General features: G+C 36.9%; 1 protein-coding gene across 2 annotated transcripts in view; it reads left to right on the top strand.

Moving 5' to 3' along the window:
• CNTNAP2 (contactin associated protein 2) overlaps positions 1-23,494 on the top strand; it is a 793,259-nt gene that overhangs the window by 710,785 nt on the left and 58,980 nt on the right. The window contains exons 20-21 of one of the 2 annotated variants that reach the window (XM_010708239.2): positions 631-764; positions 15,995-16,088. In XM_010708239.2, coding sequence (XP_010706541.1) covers positions 631-764; positions 15,995-16,088 — 228 coding nt within the window. Of the gene's footprint in view, positions 1-630; positions 765-2,575; positions 2,928-15,994; positions 16,089-23,494 lie in introns of those variants that run through there. The other variant, XM_031552712.1, reaches the window with a different exon arrangement.

The raw sequence follows: 23,494 nt of genomic DNA, 5'->3' as shown, positions 1-23,494 counted from the left end.
AAAAAAAAAAAAAACTGGCAGCATATCAGTTTAGTACTTTTGATTACTCTTTTCTAAAAATATAACCTGAAGTTTTCATTCTACCACATGCTATTAAATTTCAGTAAAATCCAGATGGTCATATGTCAACCACAGTAAAACATGAGAGCAAGGAAATCCCCTGTGTTGATTGTATGCCAGTGCAAATCTTTATCCAAGGCACATCATTTTATTCTTTAAAAAAAAACTTTATATACTTTATATGACTTCAAATAATTTTACTACAGCAGGGATAATAATCTCAATAACAACGTGCTACTTGCTGTGCTCAAATTTGAAATAATTATCTGCATTGTTCAAGGCATAGCTCTGATTTGTTCAGTTTGCAATCCAGAGAATGTACAAACACTGGTTTTGTGATGCTGATCATTGTCATGCTTCTGGGTTGTAAACTGAAAGCTGTTTTCCGTCCAATAGCTGAACAATCTAAAATACTGGCCCTTTTTAGAATTCTCCTGCAGCAGATAGCAGCTATGAGAGCAATTTAAATGTTAAGTGGTAAATAGTTGTATGAGGAAATAAAGAGGGGGAAAACAGCTGGTGAATAAGTATCAACATACCTGAGGGTACTTTTCACATTGCTTTCATTAGGGAATCTGCAAATTCGGTACAGCCTAGGAGGTACCAAGGAGCCATATAACATTGATGTTGACCACAGAAACATGGCAAACGGACAGCCCCATACTGTTAACATCACACGGAATGAACGGGACATCATACTACAGGTAAGCAGACAATAAACATGTTTTGGTTCCATCTAGTTTATTGCTTGTAACTTGTAGCATTCCCCTGAAGATACCAGTGCAATTTGGGAAATAAAAATACAGTAGAAGGTCTTCCGCTTGGAAATCTCAGTCTTAGGACTTAACAAAAGCTATTCTCTCTATTGCATTGAGTCATATTTGTTCAAATCCTTGCTCTAGTGGGATAATACATATATCATTGTAGATGCTCAAGGACATCAGAAACATCTGAGTGAGAAATAGCCAGAGACTTAGGATAAACCTGCGCTAATCTGGAACAGTAGCTGAAAACCACGAGGGATAACCTACAGCATCTTAAATGGCAGTAGATGCTGGCATACAAATAAATATCATGCCTTAAGACCTGCGTTTGCAAATAAGAGTGTCTTAAAATTTAAATTTACCCTGCTGTTCAGTGAAATAGAAGGAAAGATGAGCAGATTATTTAGTGTTTATGTGGCAGGAGTCTAAGACAGGAGATTATTATTGATGGCACATGTACTTCTGGCCTACTTAGTTTTCAGTACCACACCGACAGGAACTTTTTGTATCTTAGTTCACAAATCTTAGAGATAATATCATAGTATTTAAATAACTGAGGAGAGCTCTGCAAGAAGAAATCAGTATTTCTAGACAGCCTTTTCTGTGTAGTCATTACAGAACTCTGTTTTCATTCCCTGGCTGTCCCATCTACAAGCATGGAGACTGCAGCAGGGTATGAGAACAGCTTTATTGGCAGGAGAGTCAGATAGATTGGATGGATTAATATGGATTTGATAGTTCATAAGAATGAAATGAAAAAACAATAACAAATGAAATATAAATAGAGGAAGTCTCCTTGGGAACCAAGCCAAAAGTGTAGCTGTCACAGTATAATCTACCTACAGATTAAAATAGACCCCTGAAAGTAATTTTTTCCAGACACTAAAATGAAACCTTTTCAATGGATTACAATGTCATTTGACTGAGGCTGTCAACTAAAATTAACACTAATAAAATGACATATGTACTGAAAAATATATTGGTGATATTTATAACAGCTTTTCAGATTTTAGGAGGCCAGGGGCTGCACTTTTATATATGCATCTTTCTCGTGTGCTGAAGCATTTCGATTTTATTCTTCTCTCTCTCTCTCTCACTGCTAAATGGAAGATAAAGAGCAAAAATGATGGTTGGACCAGATGATCTTAGAGGTCTTTTTCAACTTTAATGGTTTTATGATTTGCTGAAGAAATCAGATGAAATCAGATGAAATCAGTCAGAAAATACATACTCAGTTAAATATACCAGTCTTGCATCCCACCTACATTTAAATTCTAATGATTTTTCTTCTCAGTTTATTATGAGGCAGTTGTCACCTAAAGGTTTCAAGAGCAAGAAATGTTTTATTTAGTGTTTCCCCGCTGAGGTAAACATCTCTCAATCAGTCTGCTTAGAACACAGTTTTTTTATATAATTGGGAAAAAGATCCATTTGAATCTAATTAAACGGGACTCCATTTGGTGCACATACAAGAACAGGGAAAGTAGGGAACCCATATAAAAAAATATCCAGAAATAACACCCTTGTAGTATCCTGAAAAAGCTTTCTATCCAATTCTGTTTGTTTTTGTAAGAGGTTGATTTTGTTACTTATCTGGTTACATAAATGAGATAGGAGCAAAGATGGATCTGTTAACCAGACTGTTCACTTGAAAATGAGTACCTCTTTCAAATATAAAATATGTATGGTACCAGTATAATTTTTCCCAGGGTCCAGAGGACAGATCATGAAGTATGGCTTTTCTCTTGCAGATCTAAGCAAAGAACATTTAAGTAGACTTCTATTTCCTGCTAAATTCTTCTCCAAACTGAAGAGCAGCTGATTTGCTTATTTTTAAAGAAGACGGCTTGCTTGCCTGGTGCTGTTACTCAACACTTCCACATTGTATAAAAATGTCACAAGAATGATTTATTTCACATCAAATCTTCAAACCAAGAGCACTCAGTATTTCTGAAGTTGCAATAGCAAGTTCATGCTTAAAATTTGTCTTTCTAACTTGCTATAATAACCTCGTAGTGACAGAGAGATTTAAAAAATCTGCAGTAAGGCAATAAATTGCTACCACATGAACTGTGTGAACCAGAGCTTTTTCACGATTCTCACTGTAAGAAACTTGTTATTAAACAATACAAGACTTCATCCTGGAAGCCAGGAGATATTATTATTATTATTATTATTTAAAGTCAGATTTACTCTCTGGTCAGTTGGACTTTGAGTTTGTCATCTGAAATCTGGGAAGAAAACTCTCTAACTCCAATCTGATGTTAGAATGTGGCATTCCTTTATTTCTCACTACACATACCAAGCGACTCAATAAATCAAGTGTGTGTGTGCTCCTACAGTTCAGGTTCTACATTTAAACAGTTAAGACATACATATGCAATACACTGGTATACATATTCTTTTTTTTTTTTCAAAGAACTCATGAATATTCGGTAGTGTCCCTCTGAGCATGTGAGGCTGCATCTAAGGTGGTTATACAACCACCCACTTCCTCCTTTTTATTTCTCCTTCAGCTTCATCACAGTGACTTATGGCCAACCTTTAGCTGTTTTTTTACGATTTGTCAAATGTCCATTTCTTGTTATGCAACTTTCTTTCTTGGTGCACTGTAACTCAAAACAATTTATGTGGAACTCAAGAAAAAGTCCTTGCACCTGGTGGATGCAAGGATAAAGGTCTCATTGCAAGTTCAGTGCTTATGTAAAGCAGGATAATTGAGAAAAACAAGTCCATTCACATAACAAGTTAAACTGGAAAGTTTTAGAACTAGCATACATTGATTCTTTTTACTAAATAAATGTATTGCTCCTTAGGCAGTACATTGATCCCTATTGCTAAGCCAACTTATATCAAGTTGAGCTTCAAAATAAATGCATTCACAATATCATATATCCATAACATAAGCACAAGAACAAATATTTGTATTGTGAATTATTTTCATTATAATTATATCCCTATTTCTAGTATGCCAAGAGAGTCAATATGAAAGGTGGCAGCAAACACCTCTCAAATGGGTTTTCCATTTCAGTTTTCTAATTCAATGACTGCAGACAAATCAATATTTAGTTATACATTAAATAACAAGCTCTTATTTGTGATGCCAGTGGTTTCTCAAGGATAAGATTAAATATACATGGTTCATTTAGGTATCGGGAAAGAAAAATGACATAGATTCCAAGAAGAATATCTACATATTCTCTGTTGTTGAAATGAATGGCATAAAACTGAGATTGGCTAATAATTCCTCTCTCTCACCTCAACTATAATACCAAATACTTGTAACCACAAAACCTCATTAATTTACCTGTGAACAAGAAAACACCCAGACTGACAGATGTAGAATGCATTATCCCAGTAAATGACATTTCAAGAGCTGAGCTTTAGTTTTTGGAAGGCAAGCTTTATTTCGTTTGTCTTCATTAGAAGGCTTCGTGGTTCAGCAGGGATCTCCTGCGTCATGCCTCCCCTAGTCATCAGGGGTCGCTACTGCAATGGAATCATCCAAGACTCAGAGGAATAACATAAATCAATTTATTGAGAGCTTTCTAGCAACAACTAGTACTCTAATTGGAGGTAAAATTGGCTAATTTGCTATTAACTATTAATAAGCACTGCAGGTAAGAGTATTTTGGCACAAGAGTTATATATATGCTAAAAGTTCTAAGACAATACCTAAGCAATGGATACTACAAAGAGTGAATTAATAGAAGAAGATAAGAAAAAAGATAGAAAACGGGGAGAGACAGACTGACAGGCAGATATGCAAACACAAACACAGTGAAGTGTTTCACCTCTCCTCAATCCAGTGATATCTTACTGTCAGAGGGTACTTTGGTAGTGACAGGTCATCCAAAGGTGTGATGGTCAGTTGATGACAATGACAAATGTACACGTTCTCTTACTTACAGTTCAGAGTGGTCAAGACTGCTCCTTGGAGTCAGAGCTTCCGGCTTCAAGGATCTTCTGTTTCCATCTTACAGGCCTTACAAATTTAAATCAGCAGAGAAGGAAGTAGGAAGACACCAGCTTGTACCTTGCCTTCACAGGATACAGTGGTATCATCTCCCAGCTTTCCTGTACGAAGCTGAAAATATTTGTTCCCAGACCAAGTCTTCAGCAAGAAAACATTCCTGAGTCTTCCCATTCAAGAGCAAACAGGTTTTGGCTCTGTCCAAAGAAATACTTTTAAATGTAAAACAGTCCACCAAGTGTTGCTGATTGTCTCACGTTAATTTGAGACAATGCATTCCTTACCAGTCTCAGACAATAAGTTCTGATCCAAAGCTCACTGCCTACAAAAGAACTTCCATTGACTTCAGTAGGTTTCAAAGCCTGCTTACTGTTCCCTTGAACAAAAGCCATATCGGTATGTTATAAAACAAACTAACAAACACAAAAAAGTATGATGTGCTTTACTTTTTAATGGAGTAAAGTTGATGCTCAACGCAGTTAGATTGAGCCTCTCTATTTCCATACTAAGATACTCTTACACGTTTTAAACAGATCTCCAACTCTTCTTGTATTCTTTAAAGCTATTTCTTGTTATGAGTCATATCTCCTAATGTCCTCTTTGTTCCAGAAAAATATTAGACCTGAGCAATTTTCACAAGATCAACTTTCCCAAGCCCAGCCATATATTTCCAGACTAGCAGCAGCCTGCACACATGTGCTCGGAAGATCTTGTCCAAGGACACCTGACAGTTCCCACTTTCATGCTAGAACAATCTGGAGAACTGTAGTAGAGAGAATTTACACAACAATAAAAGATTATCAAAATACAACATGATTTAATGGGGAAATATAGGCTAGATGATCTTGGAGGTTTTTTCTAACCTTGGTGATTCTATGATTCTAATACTAGTTGTTGACCATGCAAAGTGAACATAATCCAGAGGCTTCATGGAAATCCTGGCCTGATCTCCAGTGTTCATAAGATTCAGAATAATCCTAAAAATGTATTCTGGTCTCATGCTACTCATGACATTCAGAATAGCCTTGAAAATATGTTTGTACGGATCTCCATTTTCCCAGTTTCACCAGAGGCAGTAGAAATATCTGGATTCAATGAAAAATGATTACTGAAAGATTTGCCCGTGATCCAGCTAAAACCCAGAACCAGCAGAATTTTTGCAAGTCTGTACTCTTATTTCCATTTTGACCTCTTCTACTTTGCACTACAGAAGTAGAGATAACATTACAAACACTGAAACACTTAAAAATAAATTAAATATAGTTAATTCAAAACTATCCTGAAGTATAAAATAAATGGTAAGCATAATAGCAATAACATAAACAGGTAAAGTAGAAGGACACAGTCTGCATATAGTCTTGAGCTTAAATGCAATGAATATCCATGTAATTAAAGATTAAGTTTTGATCTCACTAAAATGAACAGAAATTTCTCACAGACTTAGATGAAATTATGATTTCACCTACTATCACTATTGTAGTGTAGAATCATACCTAAAAATCTTGTTTCATGTGTTTTGAAGCTTGAAAAGAATGTGACTCTGTGTGATATCTTGCTTTAACACAAGCCATAAAATTTCAACAAATGATATTCTGTATCTAACACAAAAAGTAATGATAATAGTGTAACACATTTTCTAGAAAAATGCTTTAAAGACTTTATATAATAGAAAATTTACCTTATCCTTTGGCCATATCATCCAATGGTTAAGTGTAAATCCAGTAAAGTATTTGCAACTAATTTATATTTTATTTCAGCAGACATCAGTATTTAGCTTAGGGATCTTTAAATCTATGCCTGATAGATGATAAGAGTTGTTTGGTGTCAGATGTCATTCTGATTCACATATTCTTAGGGATGCTAGTTAAAACATCTTTTCATCTTGTCTGTAAGAAGCTAAATAAATTGAACTATTTTTTCTTATCATAAGAAGTCTAATATTTTTGAGCTATAAAATTAATTTTTAACTCTTCTCTGAAAATTGTCCCATTCTGTCTCATTTTGAAAATGTTTGCCTTAGGACTAGATGTGGTAATGGTAGTTATCAAAACATCTTTTTTTATCAATTTCCTTCATTGTCTAAGCAAACGTATGGCTACAACATACTTTGGGGCAATGCTATGATTCATTTAATGACTGATTTACCTAGCACTCAACAAGCTTCAGTGAGATGGGGCATAATTTGAAATAAACCAGCCAGATAGTATACACAAATTAAGTAGCAGCAGAACTGAACATGTTTGAAATACCCAGGACTTAAACCACAGGAAACATGCAAACCATAGCTAATATCTGACTGTAATCTTATTTTCTAATAATCGGAAAAAGGGGCAGTGTATACGGAAAAAGAAAAAATCAATTTTTCCTTTAATAGCAGAGACTTTCCTTCTAACATGAATTATTTAAAATCCCTACAGATACTTTATAAAGTATTGCCATGCTGCAATATATTATTCAAAAGAAGAGCAACAGAAAGGCAAACTCACACCATTTTCTAGAGCAAATCTATGAAATACATCTGCTTGTGTAATGCATTAGCAATCAGTTTAGCCATAGCAACTAAGCTCTTGTACTCAATCAGAAGTCACAAGAAAATTTTTAGCTCAGAGCTGAAAAAATATGACCATATAATATAAAAAGCTATTGATATGAGAGATTTTGAAAATAAATCAGAGCTTATATTGATCAAGTAAATAATTCCTTTAACCCTAAATGATCTTTCTAAATATAAAGAATAGAAACTCTGATTTTCCTGAGCCAAGTGATAAAGAGCCCCACCAGAAGGGAAGGCAAGGGGAAAGGAAGGCAAGAGGCTGGCAAGGCTGGATCGAGACTTGCTGTGCAAGTGAAGAGCAAGAAGAAAATGTACAGGTAGTGAAAGTGGGGGCAGATAGCCTGGGAAGATTATAGGAATGCTGCTAGGGATGTGGATCAGGATGCTGTGAAGGGACAAGGCCCAACTGGAACTGGATTTGGCAAGGGGTGCAAAGAAGAAAAATAAAGGCTTTCACAGGTACATCAACCAGAAAATATCCACATAAATCATGGGCAAGATAATAAAAACAGACAGGGAGAAGGCTGAAGTACTCAGCAATTTCTTGCCCCAGTCTTCGCTAACGACTGCTCTTCACACAGCCTTCCAGTGAATGGTTCAGAAGGTGGGGACTGGGGGAGCAATGCCCCTCCCTCTGTAAGCATAGATCAGACTCGTGACCGTCTGAGAAACCTGAACATCCATAAGTTTGTGGGTCCTGATAAGATACATCCTAGAGTTCTGAGGGAATTGGCTAACACACCAAGATGCTCTCAATGACATTTTAGAAGTCATGGCAGTCAGGTGAATTTCCTGGTGACTGGAAAAAAAGGCAATATCATGCCCATTTTTAAGAAGAGTAGAAAAGATGATCCAGGGAACTACCAACTTTTTAGCCTCACCTCAGTGACAGGAAAGATCAGGGAGCAGATCCTCTTGGAAGATATACTAAGACATATGAAAGCTAAGGATGTGATGTGGGATAACTAGCATGGCTTCCCCAAGGACAAGTTCTGCCTGAACTACCTTGTGGTGTACTACTCACAGTGGCATAACTGCATCAATGGACAAAGGAACCACTGATGTCATCTATCCGGACTTCAGTAAGGCCCTTTGACATGGTCCCCCACAACATCCTTCTCTCCAAATTTTAACAGTATGGATTTGACAAGTGGACTGCTCAGTGGACAAGGAACTGGTTGCAAGTTCGTACTCAGAGATAGGTCATCAATGGCTCAATGTCCAGACAGAGATCAGTGACAAATGGGTCCCTCATTGATCAGTGCTCTGATTGGTGCTTTTTCATATATTCACCAATGACATCACTAGTGGGATAGTGGTACCCTCGGCAACTTAGCAGATGACACCAAGCTGTACAGTGCATTCAACACACCTGAGGGACAGAGTGCCATCCAGGGAGACCTACATAGACTCCAGCACTGGGTGCAAGAGAACTATGAGGTTCCACAAAGCCAAGTGCAAGGTCTTGCACCTGGGTTGAGGCAACACCCAGTATCAATACAAGCTGGGAGATGAAAGGATAGAGCACAACTGTGCCAAAGGGGACTTGAGGGTACTGGTGGATGGTAAGCTGGACATGAGCCAGCAATGTTCCCTTGCAGCCTAGAAAGCCAACTGTATTCTAGGCTGCATCAAAAGAAGCACGGCCAGCAGGTTGTGGGAGGTAATCCTGCCTCTCTTCTCTGTGCTGATGAGGCCTCCCCCAGGGTACTGTGACCAGTCCTCAGCACAGGAGAAACCTGTTGGAGCACGTCCAGAGGAAGGCCGCAAAAATGATCCAAACATTGGAACACCTGCCCTATGAGAACAGGCTGAAAGAGCTGGGGCCATTCAGCCTGGAGAAGACAAGGCTCTTGGGGGACCCAATGGGAGACTTTCAATATCTGAAGGAGGTCTATAAGAAAGAAGTGGACAGACTCTAGCAGGATCTGTTATGATAGGACAAGGGAAAGTGGTTTCAAATTAGAATAGGGGAGATTTAGATTCATTATAAGGAAGAAGTTCTACAATAAGAGTGGTGAGACACTGGAACAGGTTGCTCAGAGATGTGGTATATGCCCCATCCCTGGAGACATTCAAGATCAGGCTGGATGGAATTCTGAGCAACTTGATCTAGCTGTAAATATTTCTGTTAATTGGAGGAGTGTTGGACTAGATGACCTTTAAGGGTCCTTTCCAACTCAAATGATTCTCTGATTCTATTATGTATTTCCAATGGTGAATGTGTGTATATTCTCCTTACCCTGTACAATTGCTGTTTTTGCATCAATTTTTATTCATGTTAAAGAAACAAGAAGAAAATAATCTTTATTTATTTCATTCTAACATTAAACCTAAAAACATCAAAACTCAACGTGAAATAGGTTCTTTTCATTATATGGCAGCACATGTTGGGCAAATTAATGACCTGTGAAAGTCATAGAATCATAGAATCATAGAATTACAAGGTTGGAAACGACCTGTAAGATCATGTAGTCCAACTGTCTTCTCACTACCACTGCTACCACAAACACTCAACCATATCTCACAGCTCCTCATCCAGACTCCTCTTGAACACTGCCAGGGACAGCGACTCCACCACCTCCCTTGGCAGCCATTCCAGTGCCTGACCACTCTCTGAGAGAAAACGTTCTTCCTCATGTCTAAGCTAAACCTCCTCTGGTACAACTTGCGGCCATTTCCCTGGGTCCTGTTGGTTGCCTAGGAGAAAAGGCCAAACCCCTCTTCTCCCCAACCTCCCTTCAGCAAGTTGCAGAGTGCAGTGAGGTCTCCCCTGAGCCTCCTCTTCTCCAGACTGAACAATCCCAGCTCCCTCAGGCGCTCCTCATAAGAGATATGCTCCAGACCCCTCACAAGTCATCTTTAGGTAGACCTCTAATTTTAATAATGTGAAATTATATTGATTCCATTAACATTTGATACAACTCATCTACTAAAAAAAAAAGCAATAAAAGGTCTGCAGATATCTGAAAGAAGCATCAAAATTTCAAATGAAAGTGGCCAGAGTAAATAGTGTCCCTTTCCCCAGCCTCTGATGCACCTCAATTTCCATTTAAAATCTATCAAAATGTTTAATGTTTAGATTTTGATTGTTTATGTTTGCTTTTTACATTGAGGCAAATTACACTTGAGTGTACTTGAGTATTTAGGCAGATATACATATTTTCTTTAGTGCATCTATTTTTTTTTCCTGTACCTGTATTCCTTATTAAACACATTTCTTATTTAAATTCCTGGGAAAAAAAAAAAATTACAAGAGACTTCAGTTGACTTATACATTTAAAAACCTGCAATAGGTAAGTCAGTGCATTAAACAGGCAAAACAGATTTGAAGTGGCTTGAGTGGCATCTAAAACACTATTACCTATGCCTCTACAGAAACTCTGAGAAGCTCAAAACTCAGTGCAAACCTTAAGTTTGCCTTGCACTGTGCCAGTGAGGTATACGTCTTCTTGTGTTCCAAATGAGCAGTGTGGCTGAAGGTCTAAGCCAGTAAAAAATGCTGAGTTTATGGTCCTAACTTCTTATCTGCTTTACTATTTATTTACAGCCTCTGGCTTATCAGAGTTCTCGCTCTGTCTGATTTGATCTGCAATAACCTCTGCCAAGGACCCTCTCTGGCAGAAAAAGATCAGTGAAACACCATTGCCACACTAAGGAAGGAGCATGCAGTGAGAATGACTTTGATCATTCTAAGGAATTGCCATAACTACCAACCAAATTTACTCATTTCTAATTGTATTAAAAAAGGAGAAAGCATTAAAGGCACCCTACTCCTGCTTTGTCCTATATTACTGTCATGCTCAGGAGGAGCTGTATTTATACACCTACATGCTGTATTTTTTCAGCTTGTGCTCTCATGCTTAGTCTATTCTAAATTTGTAAGTATTTTTTTGAGTAGAAACCATCTTATTGTTCTGCAGTGTTACAGCATTTAGCACAAAAGGCCATTGTCCAAGACTGGATAAGGTTTTTAATACAACTGATACATCACTGCTGTAATAAAAAGATAAATATTATGTAGATTGCTTCAAAAGTAATGCCTCATTAATTTCCATGGAAACAAGAGCATACAGAGAGCTCACTAACACTACTTGATAGAGCACAGAACGTTATTTTTCAACATAGTCACCACCAATAGCTATGCATTTTCATCAGTGATGAACAAGAGCCTGCATGTCACACTTGTAAAAACCTGCAACAGAAGAGGTGACTCACTGTTTCTGTCGCTACTGCTGAAATGCACCACCCACCAACTCACTGTGCTAACATTCACTGTTGGATCTCCACAAACACTCAGCAAGAGCCCATGAATGTCAATGTATGCCATTTTTTCCACATGGAGGAATTTTATTATGCACCTTTTCTTCGTACACACGTCCGTGTCAGACTCAATTTTATCCAACTGCCCTTCTGTTATCATCTGTTGCATGGCAACAAAATCTAATGGAATATTGACAGAAGGTTCAACCTCTACTGCCATACCACCAACATCCACCTCTGACATTGTTGGCCAACATAATAAAATAGGAGACATTGCTTCCAAAGCAATCCACATGCATTGCTAATGAGGATAACACATCCCCTTCATTATTCTGCTCTTAGTAAACACAACAGTAAAGATCTTCAGATGTTGCAAGGGTAAGCCTTACAGCATTACTATTGCATATCATTTTGAAAATCTTTCTTATAAAATGACTTCAGCATAAAGAAAAACTTTAGCTTAATAGTGTATACAAACAGAATGTTTTGACAACAACACAGATGTAGATACACCTGCACTGAATAAAATGTGTTTGTATACATACTGTATACATTTTTATATAATTACATATGATTTTTCTGAGAATTCTAAGACATGGTATACAGTGTATTTGCCCTTAGATTGATATGCCTGTTAATCTAAGCACTACTGTCAAGATTAGTAGCATTATCCAAGTGAACACTAATTTAAAAGAAATAGCATTTTATTGAACTTCTGCTTAAATCCTAGCAATTTCACATAAAGACAGTGTGGTTGGTGTGATTTGACTTGAGAACTGAAGCTGCAGGTTCCTCAGAAATTGCCCTGTACTTTCATCTGTGTGGTGTTCAAAGCCACACTTTGTGTTTATATTAAGATCAAAAGAAGTTAACGATTTCTTTAAAGAAAAATAACTGCAAAGAAAAATCCTACATGTAACTTAATAATTTTAATATAAATTCATGACATTAAACTTTATGTGTGCAGAGGTCCTATTTAATTCTCATTAAATAATTTAAAATCTTTTTTCAAATATCATTTGATACCAGTAATTCCTTTTTTACTCTGTCTTATATTAAAATGACAGACCAGTATTTCATATTGAGATTGCAGATAGCTCAGTTCCAGTTGCTTAATTGAGCACCCCACTGGATGGCAGTAAAACACAACTTTGGAAAGAATTCAGTGTGGTTCTTTAACTTACTGACCTCAAAAAATCCTCTTTTAAATCCTCTTTTAAATTCTTACAAATAATAATAATAATAAAAGCTAAAAAATAATAATAATGCTAGTTTAGAACCAAGACAAGCAATTAAAGCAAGATGATTGAAACCTCACCATTCACTCAGTGCTGTGATCTGGTGCACTGTTTCATGCCTGGTCCCTGGAGAGAAGGGTGCATCCTACATCCCATAAAGTTGGATGTGGAAAGAAATGCAGGCTTCTCACTTACTATAGGAGAAGCTAGAGCTGTCAGTGGAGCAAGATCTAGATCTACTGCTAATCACAAATACTTGCCCTCTCCTGATGACAAGGACAGGAAATAAGTATCAACAACTTTAAAGTATTTATTTATGGGTATTTACTTTAACCCATAACCAAAACAACCCAAAACTTAACAAATAGAGTTGTTAAATCCTTAAAACATTTAAAACTGAACCCATTCTGAAATGGCTGCTGTAGTCTATCACTTCAAGCTTTGCCAAAGAAATCTCAGTGGAGGACTTTAGTGCATAGGCATGCACGTGGATATTCCTGTGCTGGGGTGTTGTGCTCATGCAGATATAGATTTCTCACTAAATTGGAGAAACAGAAGAGAGAGGAGAGAGGGCAGCACAGCCCTAGAACCCTGTTTTTTCCTCCTCCACCACACTCTGACACCATCCCTGTTTCCAAAGTCGCAGAACTGGTGACCATATGCATAGGCAGCTCTGAAAGTAATGCCTCCTATTTGTTCCCATGGAAACCTAATGCCTCCTCTTTATTTCCATGGAAACTAGAACATACAGAGAGCTCAATAACACTATTTGATAGAGCACATTCTCATATATAAAATGCAGTTTTTCAACGTAGTCACCACCAATAGCTATGCATTTTCATCAGCGACGAACTGCATGTCACACTTATAAAAACCCGCAACAAAAGAGGAGACTCACTGTTTCTATCACTACTGCTGAAATGCACCACCCACCCACTGTGCTAACATTCACTGTTGGATCTCCACAAACACTCAGCAAGAGCCCATGAATGTCAGTGGGTGCCATTTTTTCCACAAGGAGGAGTTCAGTTACACACACTGCTTCATATACACTTTCTTGTCAGATGCCATTTTGTCCAACTTCTGCTAGCTATTACATGACAACAAAACTTAATGGAAAATTGATAAGAAGATTCAACTTCCACTGGCAAACCATCAACATCCAGCTCTCACATTGTGGGCCAACATAATATAATGGAAGGCATTACATTCAGACCAACTCTCTTATAATGTCATTATTTTGCTATCAGTCATAGCATAATGGTATATTTTTACTTGTTTAAAATACAAATAAAAAGCTAGAGAATTGTGTCTGGTAGGACAAAGTAAGGGTTACAATACTCTTTTACTCCTGAAGAATTTTTGACATTACCTCAGAAGAGCTTCTTAGCAAACATAGTATGTTTTATTACCTAAAATAACTAAGATTTAGGTTTTGTGCTAGGTAATCTGAACCCAAATTATAGATGATTGTAAAGTTAGACCTCAAAGCTGTTTTTGTATTGCATGGATAGAAGGAAGCCTGATATTCTTCCAGCGACCAGTATTGCAAAGAAATAAGCTGTAATTTCACATATCTAACACACCAATTTTATTTTAATTCCAGAATTCCCACATCCTTAACACTGTATTTATGCATGTAAAAGCTCACAGTGATTTTTCGTTTAAATTAACTTTTCATTTGAAGGTAAATCTTGTGGACACAATGAGCATTCTTAGTCAGGGATGACTGCTTTATTACTTATCCCTATAGTTTTTAAATGGAAATCTGGACCATTGCTATGATTGTAGGACACCACAATGCACTGACAGATGAACTGACAGATTGATAATAGTTATTAAGACTTACTAGTGTCTAATTAAACCCACCAGTCAGTTTCCATGTCATGATAAAAATAAATACTTAACACTTCCTGATTGACTTTGGAAATGTTGTCAATGTTGACAAGTACCAGAGTACCTGGTAATATGCAGTTTATTTTGTCATGCACATGAAAGGAGAATCTAGAAGACAAATTCTGTGCATTAAAATGTATGAGAAAGAGTACTATTGCAGGTAAAGAAGTTACATGCAGTTAAAATCTTGGCATTTGAGAGACTGGAGGATCAAGCTTTGTACGTCCTTTCATCCTTCTTTCCCTAATATGACTCTCCAAACTCTATACCATACAGTTTAATAACCCTTCTGTTAAGTACCATAGCAGCTCTGAGAACTGAGTTGTTATTATTCGTATTCTGAAATAAGAATGTTTCCCACCTAAGTAAGGCCAAAGAAAAAATAATAATAATAAAAACTAATGTTCTGCTTGTACTATAAGCAAGTTAAAAGAAAAAAAAAAAAAGTAAAACTCATCACATAAATTATAAATTACAAGCATCAAAACTCTACTGGGCTGTACTGAACTAGCTTAATAGTACTATTATTAGCTTAGGCCATTTGTTATTTTTCCTCTCTCCACATTTTTCTTTTACATAAAAAAACTCAATAAACAGGAAAAACTGTTACAGGATAAAATGATTGCTGTGCCATACCAGAATAAATTATTTAGCTACAATGATTACTTTAGAACGTATTTCTTAGATTTCTCTAGGTATCATCCCAATTAAGTTGAACAGCATTTTCAAAAAGAAAATAACAAACATGAAGTACAAAAATGTATGTCTTATTAATTTATGAATTTTCAGAGAGAGAAGGCGAATGGACAACGCCTGCATTAGTCTCAAATTCCCAGCTATTCGCATTTGGGCAAAGCATGTAAATCTAGATTTAGCAGTACACAGGTCCCAAATTAAAATTATGCATTTACTTACCCTGCTGTTTTGTTGTTGATTTTGATGTTATTTCTGTTGTTTTAAATAATTATATGGAAATATGCAAGCAAAAGCTGAAATGATTCTACAACAACCAGAATGCATACATATCCAATGTTGTACTTTCCAGGCTTTCTGTATCTTACAGATGGCAGATATGGAAGGAGGAGTATTGACTGGTATTTCTCCTTTATCAGAACGAAGCAGAGCATATCAGCATATATCATATATATTGTGTTGGCATAAAATTTGAAATGCAGGTCTCATTTGCCATCACTGTGAACAGGAGGATCCGTTTGAAATATTCATCACTTCATTTCTCTTTTCACAGATTGACCACTATCCTCCAGCAACTTATAGCCTGCCAGCAGCATCTGACATTCAGTTCAATTCCCCAAAGGCACTCTTCCTAGGAAAAGTCATAGGTAAGGTTTCATTTTATAATTGGTTAATTCATTAGGTATTTTCAGAGAACGGTAAAAATTATAAGCACCTGGACAATGATATGTGTAACTTCTGCAGCAGGACACTCTCTGGACGTGTAACTGAGGTAACCCTCTGTACATTTTCCTCCCCTTTATGAAACTCACCACCATTCCTCAGTGCAGCATCTTTCGGACCAGCTCCCCAGATGAACTTGAGAGGCAATGCAGATCCATCTCAAACTGCGCTCATCTTCTTTTTAGGCCATCCTAGTTTCTCCACTACTGACCTTTTAAATAAATTTCCAGGATTACTCACTTCAGGATTCAATGATTCCCCCAACATTCAGAGCAATCAAGGTACATTTTTCCAGAGAGAGAGGTTATTGATATTATTTCCTCTAAGTGCTTTGTAGGGTAATGTGGTTGTTTGAACTAAGTGAAGTGCTTAATTCAGAAAATTGCAGACTTTTAAGTTGTGTAAGACAGCAATCTGTTAACCCCATGCACTATTTTTTGATGTGGAAAAACAACTGACCTTGTAGCTAATGTGACTTTTCAAAGATAACTTTTCCATTTGTTCTGCTTTTAAAATTTAATGTGTTACGTTCCTGTGAAATAGAAAATCAAAGGTCTTTAAAATGGTTGTATAGCAAGAGAGCTGTGGAGTATTTTCTGATGCTCTCAAAAGAGGTCAGATCTGTAGAAAATAGAAAAAAACTATGTGGTATGATTTTGTTGAGTAACTGGAAATTATCTGCATTTTCATCTCTGGATCAGGGAAGTCAGACCAGAGCTGTCTTCATTTTCAGCCAGGCTGCTCTTCCATTAATTCAAGCAAGTAGATGAAGGACTTCAGGTGAAGCATTCAGCAACTGGAATAACACTGGCTGGCAAAAAAAAAAAAAAAAGATCGTAACTTTTCTTACAGATAATTATTAGCAAAGATATCAAGATAAAAATCTGTTAATTTGCTTAATGTAACAGTTGTGACCATCTCATATAATGGAATCATTGTCAGAGAGGTTCTGTTTGCTTTAAGATGCTCTTTGGAAAGATGTGTGTCTAAGAAACTACCACAGTATGGCAGTACTGCCTCCACAATTCAGTCTTCTAAATAACCTTAACAATGGTGAATTATTGTTTGAATCCAGCTAAAACTGGCTCTTTCCCTACTATCCTAATGAGTCAGTGTTTTAGAAGAAGCAAGACGCATGGAGACAGGCAAACAAGAGGGAAAATACTTTGTGAAAAATTTACATTGAAAGAGTGAAGGGAAAGAAAAGGACAACTCCTAAAACACAGTAGAAAACAACATACTGCGTACTGTGAAGTGAAAAGAAAGAATGGAAGAAACACAAAACAAAAGAGAAAGGAAGAAACACTGTGTGTGCTAAACTTAAAATATGCTGACTGCAGAGTGAGTAGACAGAACTCCACAAGGAAAATAACCTTTTTTGCTTTTGAATTGATGAATCAGTAACACAATCAGGCAACAACAAAGATGCAACTGTGACACAGATTGCAGGTCTTTTTAATTGCTATTCTTTTTAAGCTGAATTTTTAACCCATTCACAGCACAACGTAGCACCTCCAAGCTGCTTCCAACATCACTCCATGTCCAAGTGCTGATGTCTTTGTTACATTTAAGTATTCTGACTGGAAATTTTCTCTAGACATCCTTGGAGAATAAAAGGGCTGCAGGAGTTGGGTGGCCCAGATGAGACATGGCTCAATCTTTCTTATTTAGGCTACTTGTTTTGGTTACTGAAAGGCCTGATAACCATCTCATAAATGCAAACAAAATGAATTATTGATTCAGTTCTGTTTCTACAGACGTAGACCCAAGACAACTCACGTTATTTGCTCATTTGCAAAAAGTATATTATATGGTTGAAAATAGAGTTTCAAGAGTCCTATGACTGTTTCAGCTGGATCCTACCAAAGATGAAGTATGGTAACAAAAGAACACCCGTATTCACCCTGCTAATATCCAGAGCCTGATTGTAGGATTCACAGGGCTTTTTCAGAATAGAGAAATAAGGAAAAATAATAGTTAAGGCAAGTAAATATAATTATAAAGGAAGCTTTAAATACCTTGAAACTCACAATTTATTTTCCTCTCTTTATAAATATAGTACATTGAAATTCAAAATTGAAAGCAAGTTCCAAATCTAACATTTGAAGAAGCAACCACTGTCCTGATAGTATCTGTCCTATAAATGCATAGAATCATAGAATGGCTTGGAATGGAATACATATGGTGCAGCTGAAGGTTGTCATTAGAAACATTGCCACAGCCTTCAGCTCCTCTGCTAACTACGGGTCAGGAACAGGCAAAGATTTTGCAATATCCTAATGGAGTAATTTATAAGTAGATTATATTCCTGTTTTCCTCTGCTTCTTTATGATCTTAAGCTTCACAAAACTGCATCTCTATTTCATGTTTTCATCCACTTCCGTTGTTATGAGTTGTATTATTTGTTATATATTGTGTATCCTACTATTCCCAGGATTTATTCCTTCATTTTTTAAATGCTTATTTTTTCAAATTTGGGGATATGAGGAATTAAGATTCTTCTGGTTAATCTTCTCTTCTTAATTCATTGTATTCTGCAGAATAGGATATCTTATTAAGTAAGAGCAAGTCCGTAGTGAAGAAACAAACCACCAACAAAAAATATATTCCTTTCAACATAGAATATTCATATTTATCTTCAGAAACGTGAATTTTCTGGTGTAAAATTGTCGTGCAACTGACCACCACTATTCATCAGCTTCACTATGCAAATTTCAGAGTAATGTTGAATGAGGGAAGAGCACAGTTAACACTATTAATACTGTTTCAGCAGTTTGAAGTGCAAAGAAGATGCAGCATCTTTAAAGCTTCTAATCGTCGCATCATAGTGGCTAGATGTATTCCAGTGGCACAGAGCACCAATGGAATTTCTGGATACATACACCAAGTTACAATTTGTGCCCATCTGCAACTACACTCTCTAAATGTGCAATATGGCAGTAGCTTCGTATTTCACTGCTAGCTTGGCACTGATTGCATTCAATTTCTGTTACTCCCATAGTATGCAATTCTTCTTTGGTAGCAAGGCCCTACTTTTAGAAACATGAATTTTGGAATAATATTATTAAGGAACTGATCTTCTGTCTTATTTCCATTTTTTGTTAGGGTTATTTGCATAGGAGCAGCAGCTTCTGCTGCAGCCTCGTTTGCTGTGATAGCTCATGTGCTGCTAATCAGTAATGATCACTTGTATTATAATACCTATGACAGTGTAACAGCATTCTGAGTTAGGAGTTACAACATTATGGCTGATACAAAAATCATCATGAAATATTTCTGTGCCTCATAACTGTTTATAATATTTTCTGTAAATCAGGGGAGTCAGGCTAGGAACAAAAATAAATGATTGAATTGCAGTAGTAATCAAAGAGTATTTCTTCTTCTAGAAATTGAAGTATTTTCTGCTTTCCTGAAATAATTTTCAGAAAATGCAGTTGTTCACTAACTTTAAAAACGGTGATAGAAAACGTGCCCAGTCTTCTGGAAACTGTAAAGGTTTTCAGTATGTCTAGCATTCTTACACGGGCAAAATGGATTTCTGATTTGAGGTACGAAATAAAGATGAAGTAGATAAATGATCAACAATCTTGTTTTATGTGAATGTGTAGTAAAAGCACTAGAGAAATGCGAGATTTTGTAAATTAAATAGAAGGGAATTGTTAATGTTTCAAGGAAGGTGATTAATCTGCTATTTAAACATAGTTAGGCTCTGATGGCTGACAAAGGCATGGTAAGAGGGAGAAGCTAGCTATCAGGATGACCAGCAGTAAAGAGAGAAAAAGTTAACAATATGGCATCACGCACTGCGTGTCACAGTTTAGAACTGAACCCATATTCCTCTTTGTGCTGCAACTTGAGACTCAGTACTGAGTCAGCACAGAGGAGAGGTTCATTTTTCCTTCTAAGCACTGTGGTTTTCGATGCAATGCTTAGGTTTGTCTTCACATCCTTTTTCGAAGACCTACAGCAATTCCTGTTACATGAACTTTATATAAGGAGAACTGATGTCATAGATAGCCTGTACTGTATTATATAAATGAAGGAGGAGTACTGTTACAATTGGAAAGATTAATGCAGCAGAAGGGCGATACAGGAGCATAACAGCTAAGGGACCAGTGTGGATAGGATGGTATTTCAAAGGAAAACTAAAAGTGCTGACCTGTTTCTAAAGATCTAGGCTCACAGTAAAGACTCCACAAGGGAGGAATCTCCAACCAGAGATCCTTCCACAGTGGCAGTCAGCCCTTAAAGGGGGTCTAAGAGAGGTGCAGCCAGGCCCTCCCTTCGATCACACAGCTGAATTGCCTTCACCTGTGCTCCCAGGGTTGACCCGGTTCTTTTCCCCAGGTGATCAGTGGGGTTTAGTAGTTTAGGCTGTGACTCAACAGTTCCCATGCAAGTACTTCTTCAAGTTTTAATATGCATTACTAAAGAATTAACTACACAATTCAACATAATTTTGTAAAAGTACCATTCTGCTGAACAGAAATAGTTTGAGGGTTTCTTAACAGCACATTTTATTGACCTCAGAAACACTGATATCAGACTGGATTTGTTGTTGAGAATAGGGAAGCAAAGGTAATATGTACCTTGTTTGCGATCCATATCCACCAACCACTCCAAACCAAATGATGCCATTTCAGAAACATGTTCACTTGGAAACAATTAACATAGTATGTCTTCTATAGTATGCACAGATTATCATTTCAGAACTTCAACTAGCACTGTAGACTCCATTAAATGCCTCAGGCTCACCCTATTGTTTCTCAGGTACTTCCAGAAGGAATAGTAGAAAGAGAAAAAACTTTAGAGTCTGTAGTCCTGCTTCAAAGAGCAGCTGGCAATGCTCTTCAGTAGAAGAGAAATTCTGGAAATCAACTCAGGACCGTCTTTTCTCTGAGTAGGGATTGCTCAAAAAGAAGAGGTAGAAGGCCTACTTACAGATGTGCTATTTCCTTGGTGTTTTGCACTGTTTAGACATTTGCACTATGTCTATTGAAGAACATTTACCATCTCCAAAAAGAGCGTTTCAATAGCCTTGGAAAAAATATCTGTACAAGACCTGAACATTGTCATCATGGAGAGTTTGAGTATGCTGCTTGATGTTTTCATAGTCTGATATGAAGTTAATATCAAACAAAGGAATAATTTACCCCAATCCCAGTTTAGAATTAGGTCTCTGATGCTGCAAGGTGCTGTGCTCAGCACTTAGAATATAATTCAGAAATGTAAGTAGATTATGAATGTAATATAAAATCATGAAGGTATTCTTTTACTATACATCTTTGACACGTATCTGTTTCTACCTCATGATCATAATGAGGTTACCAGTCATTATATGTACCAACAATGTGGCAGCAAGGGCTCCACAGCTTGAGTTGGCTCTGTGGTTCTCCTTTATTTTGACAGATAATCTGAGTGCAAGGTAGTTTATTGTACTTTCATAGATAATGAGCAGAAAACAGCTAGCGTGCAGTAAATTCATCCACTAACCTACTTCAAAGTAACCCTACCTGCGACTTTATTTCTCATCGTCAGCATTAATGTTCAGCACTGTAAACTCAGAGAGAGTAAATATGAATATTTTCATATTAGGAAACTTTCTGATACAGTAGCAGCTGAATATTAAAGATATGCTTTCCCCTACATGAATCACGCAGTAATTATCACACAAAGGTACAATATCTGGACACCTTCCCTTCTTGTCTACCAAGTGCTTCCACACCAACCCTGCATTAGCCTGGTTAAAACTCCTCTGGGATTTAATATTGCCTACCACTCTGGCCTCACATCCATCTGTCTGTCCATACTGTACTCTTTGAAGTGTTTCTGATAGCGACAGAAATGTTCCACAGCTCTTCTAGTTAAAAAAGAACCTAAATAAAATTTACGTATTTTTTTCTTTCAGACCCTGATTTTTGATTTAACTGATTTTGCCGAGAAATTAGATCTGTAAGTTCTACACAGAAAGGAACACCCCACACCTACAAGCCTCTCATCAAGAGAGGAGGCCATAAAAGCCCTTAGAAATGCCAGTGCATCTCAATAATAGCTGTGGAAGAAATCAGGGCAGCTTCAGTGGATTTTACCTGTTGTTTAAGAACTGAAATGAAGTGGAGTAAAACCAAGAGTTTTTTGTTGGTGTAGTTCACTTCTGTTTACTTGTGCTGCAACTTCTCTCAATTTTTCAGTATCTTGTAATATTCAGCTGCTGCTGCTTCTCCAGATGGCTGCTCCAAAGAAGTAGACAGGCAGACCACAAAAAAGCTGGACTCAATTGGGTGCTACAGTAATTGCTGTGGTCATGAGTATAGCCAGCTCTGCTCTTCAAAAAGTAAAGTAAAGCTTAGTGCATCACCTCAAGTTATCTCCTCCCACTAATTCCTCAGGTCATTTCATCTCTCAGCCTGTCCTGTACTTTGTATCTGGTAGCTGCCCTCACACTTCCTTATTGCAGTATTCTCTGTAGAAAGACTTCATTGGCCTTCTGTGGAGATCCCACAGTTCCAAAGGTTCATCTGCCTTTTTTATTTCATACCATTCTAGCATTCATACCAGTGTGTGATTAGATGTCAGAGTCTCACTGCTCTTATAATTTGCTTTTTTTTTTTTTCTTTAAGCTTTAAGATGTCTCCGAAAATTGTTCTTTATATGTCACTGCAAAAATTTGTAGACAATACTCCCATTGCTCTTCCATTCTATGCAAAGTGTGTATATGTTGGTCCTGAAAAAAATAAAATAGACGAGGAAACTGTAAATATACAGTTTACTCCATTTTGAAGAGGCATAAGTCTTATCTGACAGTCAAAACCATGTAATAACAACATTGAAAAGTAATTCAATTTAAAAAAAAATAATAATAAACTTCAGTAATTAAAATGATCTTTTCCTAACTTCTGCATTTCATTTTGGTGACATGTCTTTGCCATCGAAGTTTTCCTTATTATAGGAAGAGAGAAATCTTTTCACCTTTACTGGGTTGTATATAGTTCTATTCTATTTCAAATACAGCTGTTCCAAAAGGTCAGAGAGGGAAAATGAACAATCAGATCTCCTAGGACATCAATGAAATCTGCTGCTGGTCCTACGAAATTACAATAGCATAGACAGTGAAAACAGAGATGTGAGAGCACGTTGGTTTGTGTATCATAAGACAGAGTGTTAGGCAGACTGGAAATAGACTGAAATAGAAATAGAGAGTATACCTGAAGTGGAAAGAAACCACATTACAATTTTTGTCCAAAAGTATTTTGAGGAGAAAATAAAAATACAAAATAGATCTCTCCTAAGTTAATAGGAAGACAGAATTGGCCAAAATAAAAAGAAATAA

Source organism: Meleagris gallopavo, chromosome 3 (genome assembly GCF_000146605.3).
Source record: "Meleagris gallopavo isolate NT-WF06-2002-E0010 breed Aviagen turkey brand Nicholas breeding stock chromosome 3, Turkey_5.1, whole genome shotgun sequence".
Lineage (NCBI taxonomy): Eukaryota > Metazoa > Chordata > Aves > Galliformes > Phasianidae > Meleagris > Meleagris gallopavo.
This window is presented reverse-complemented; position numbering and strand designations above follow the sequence as displayed.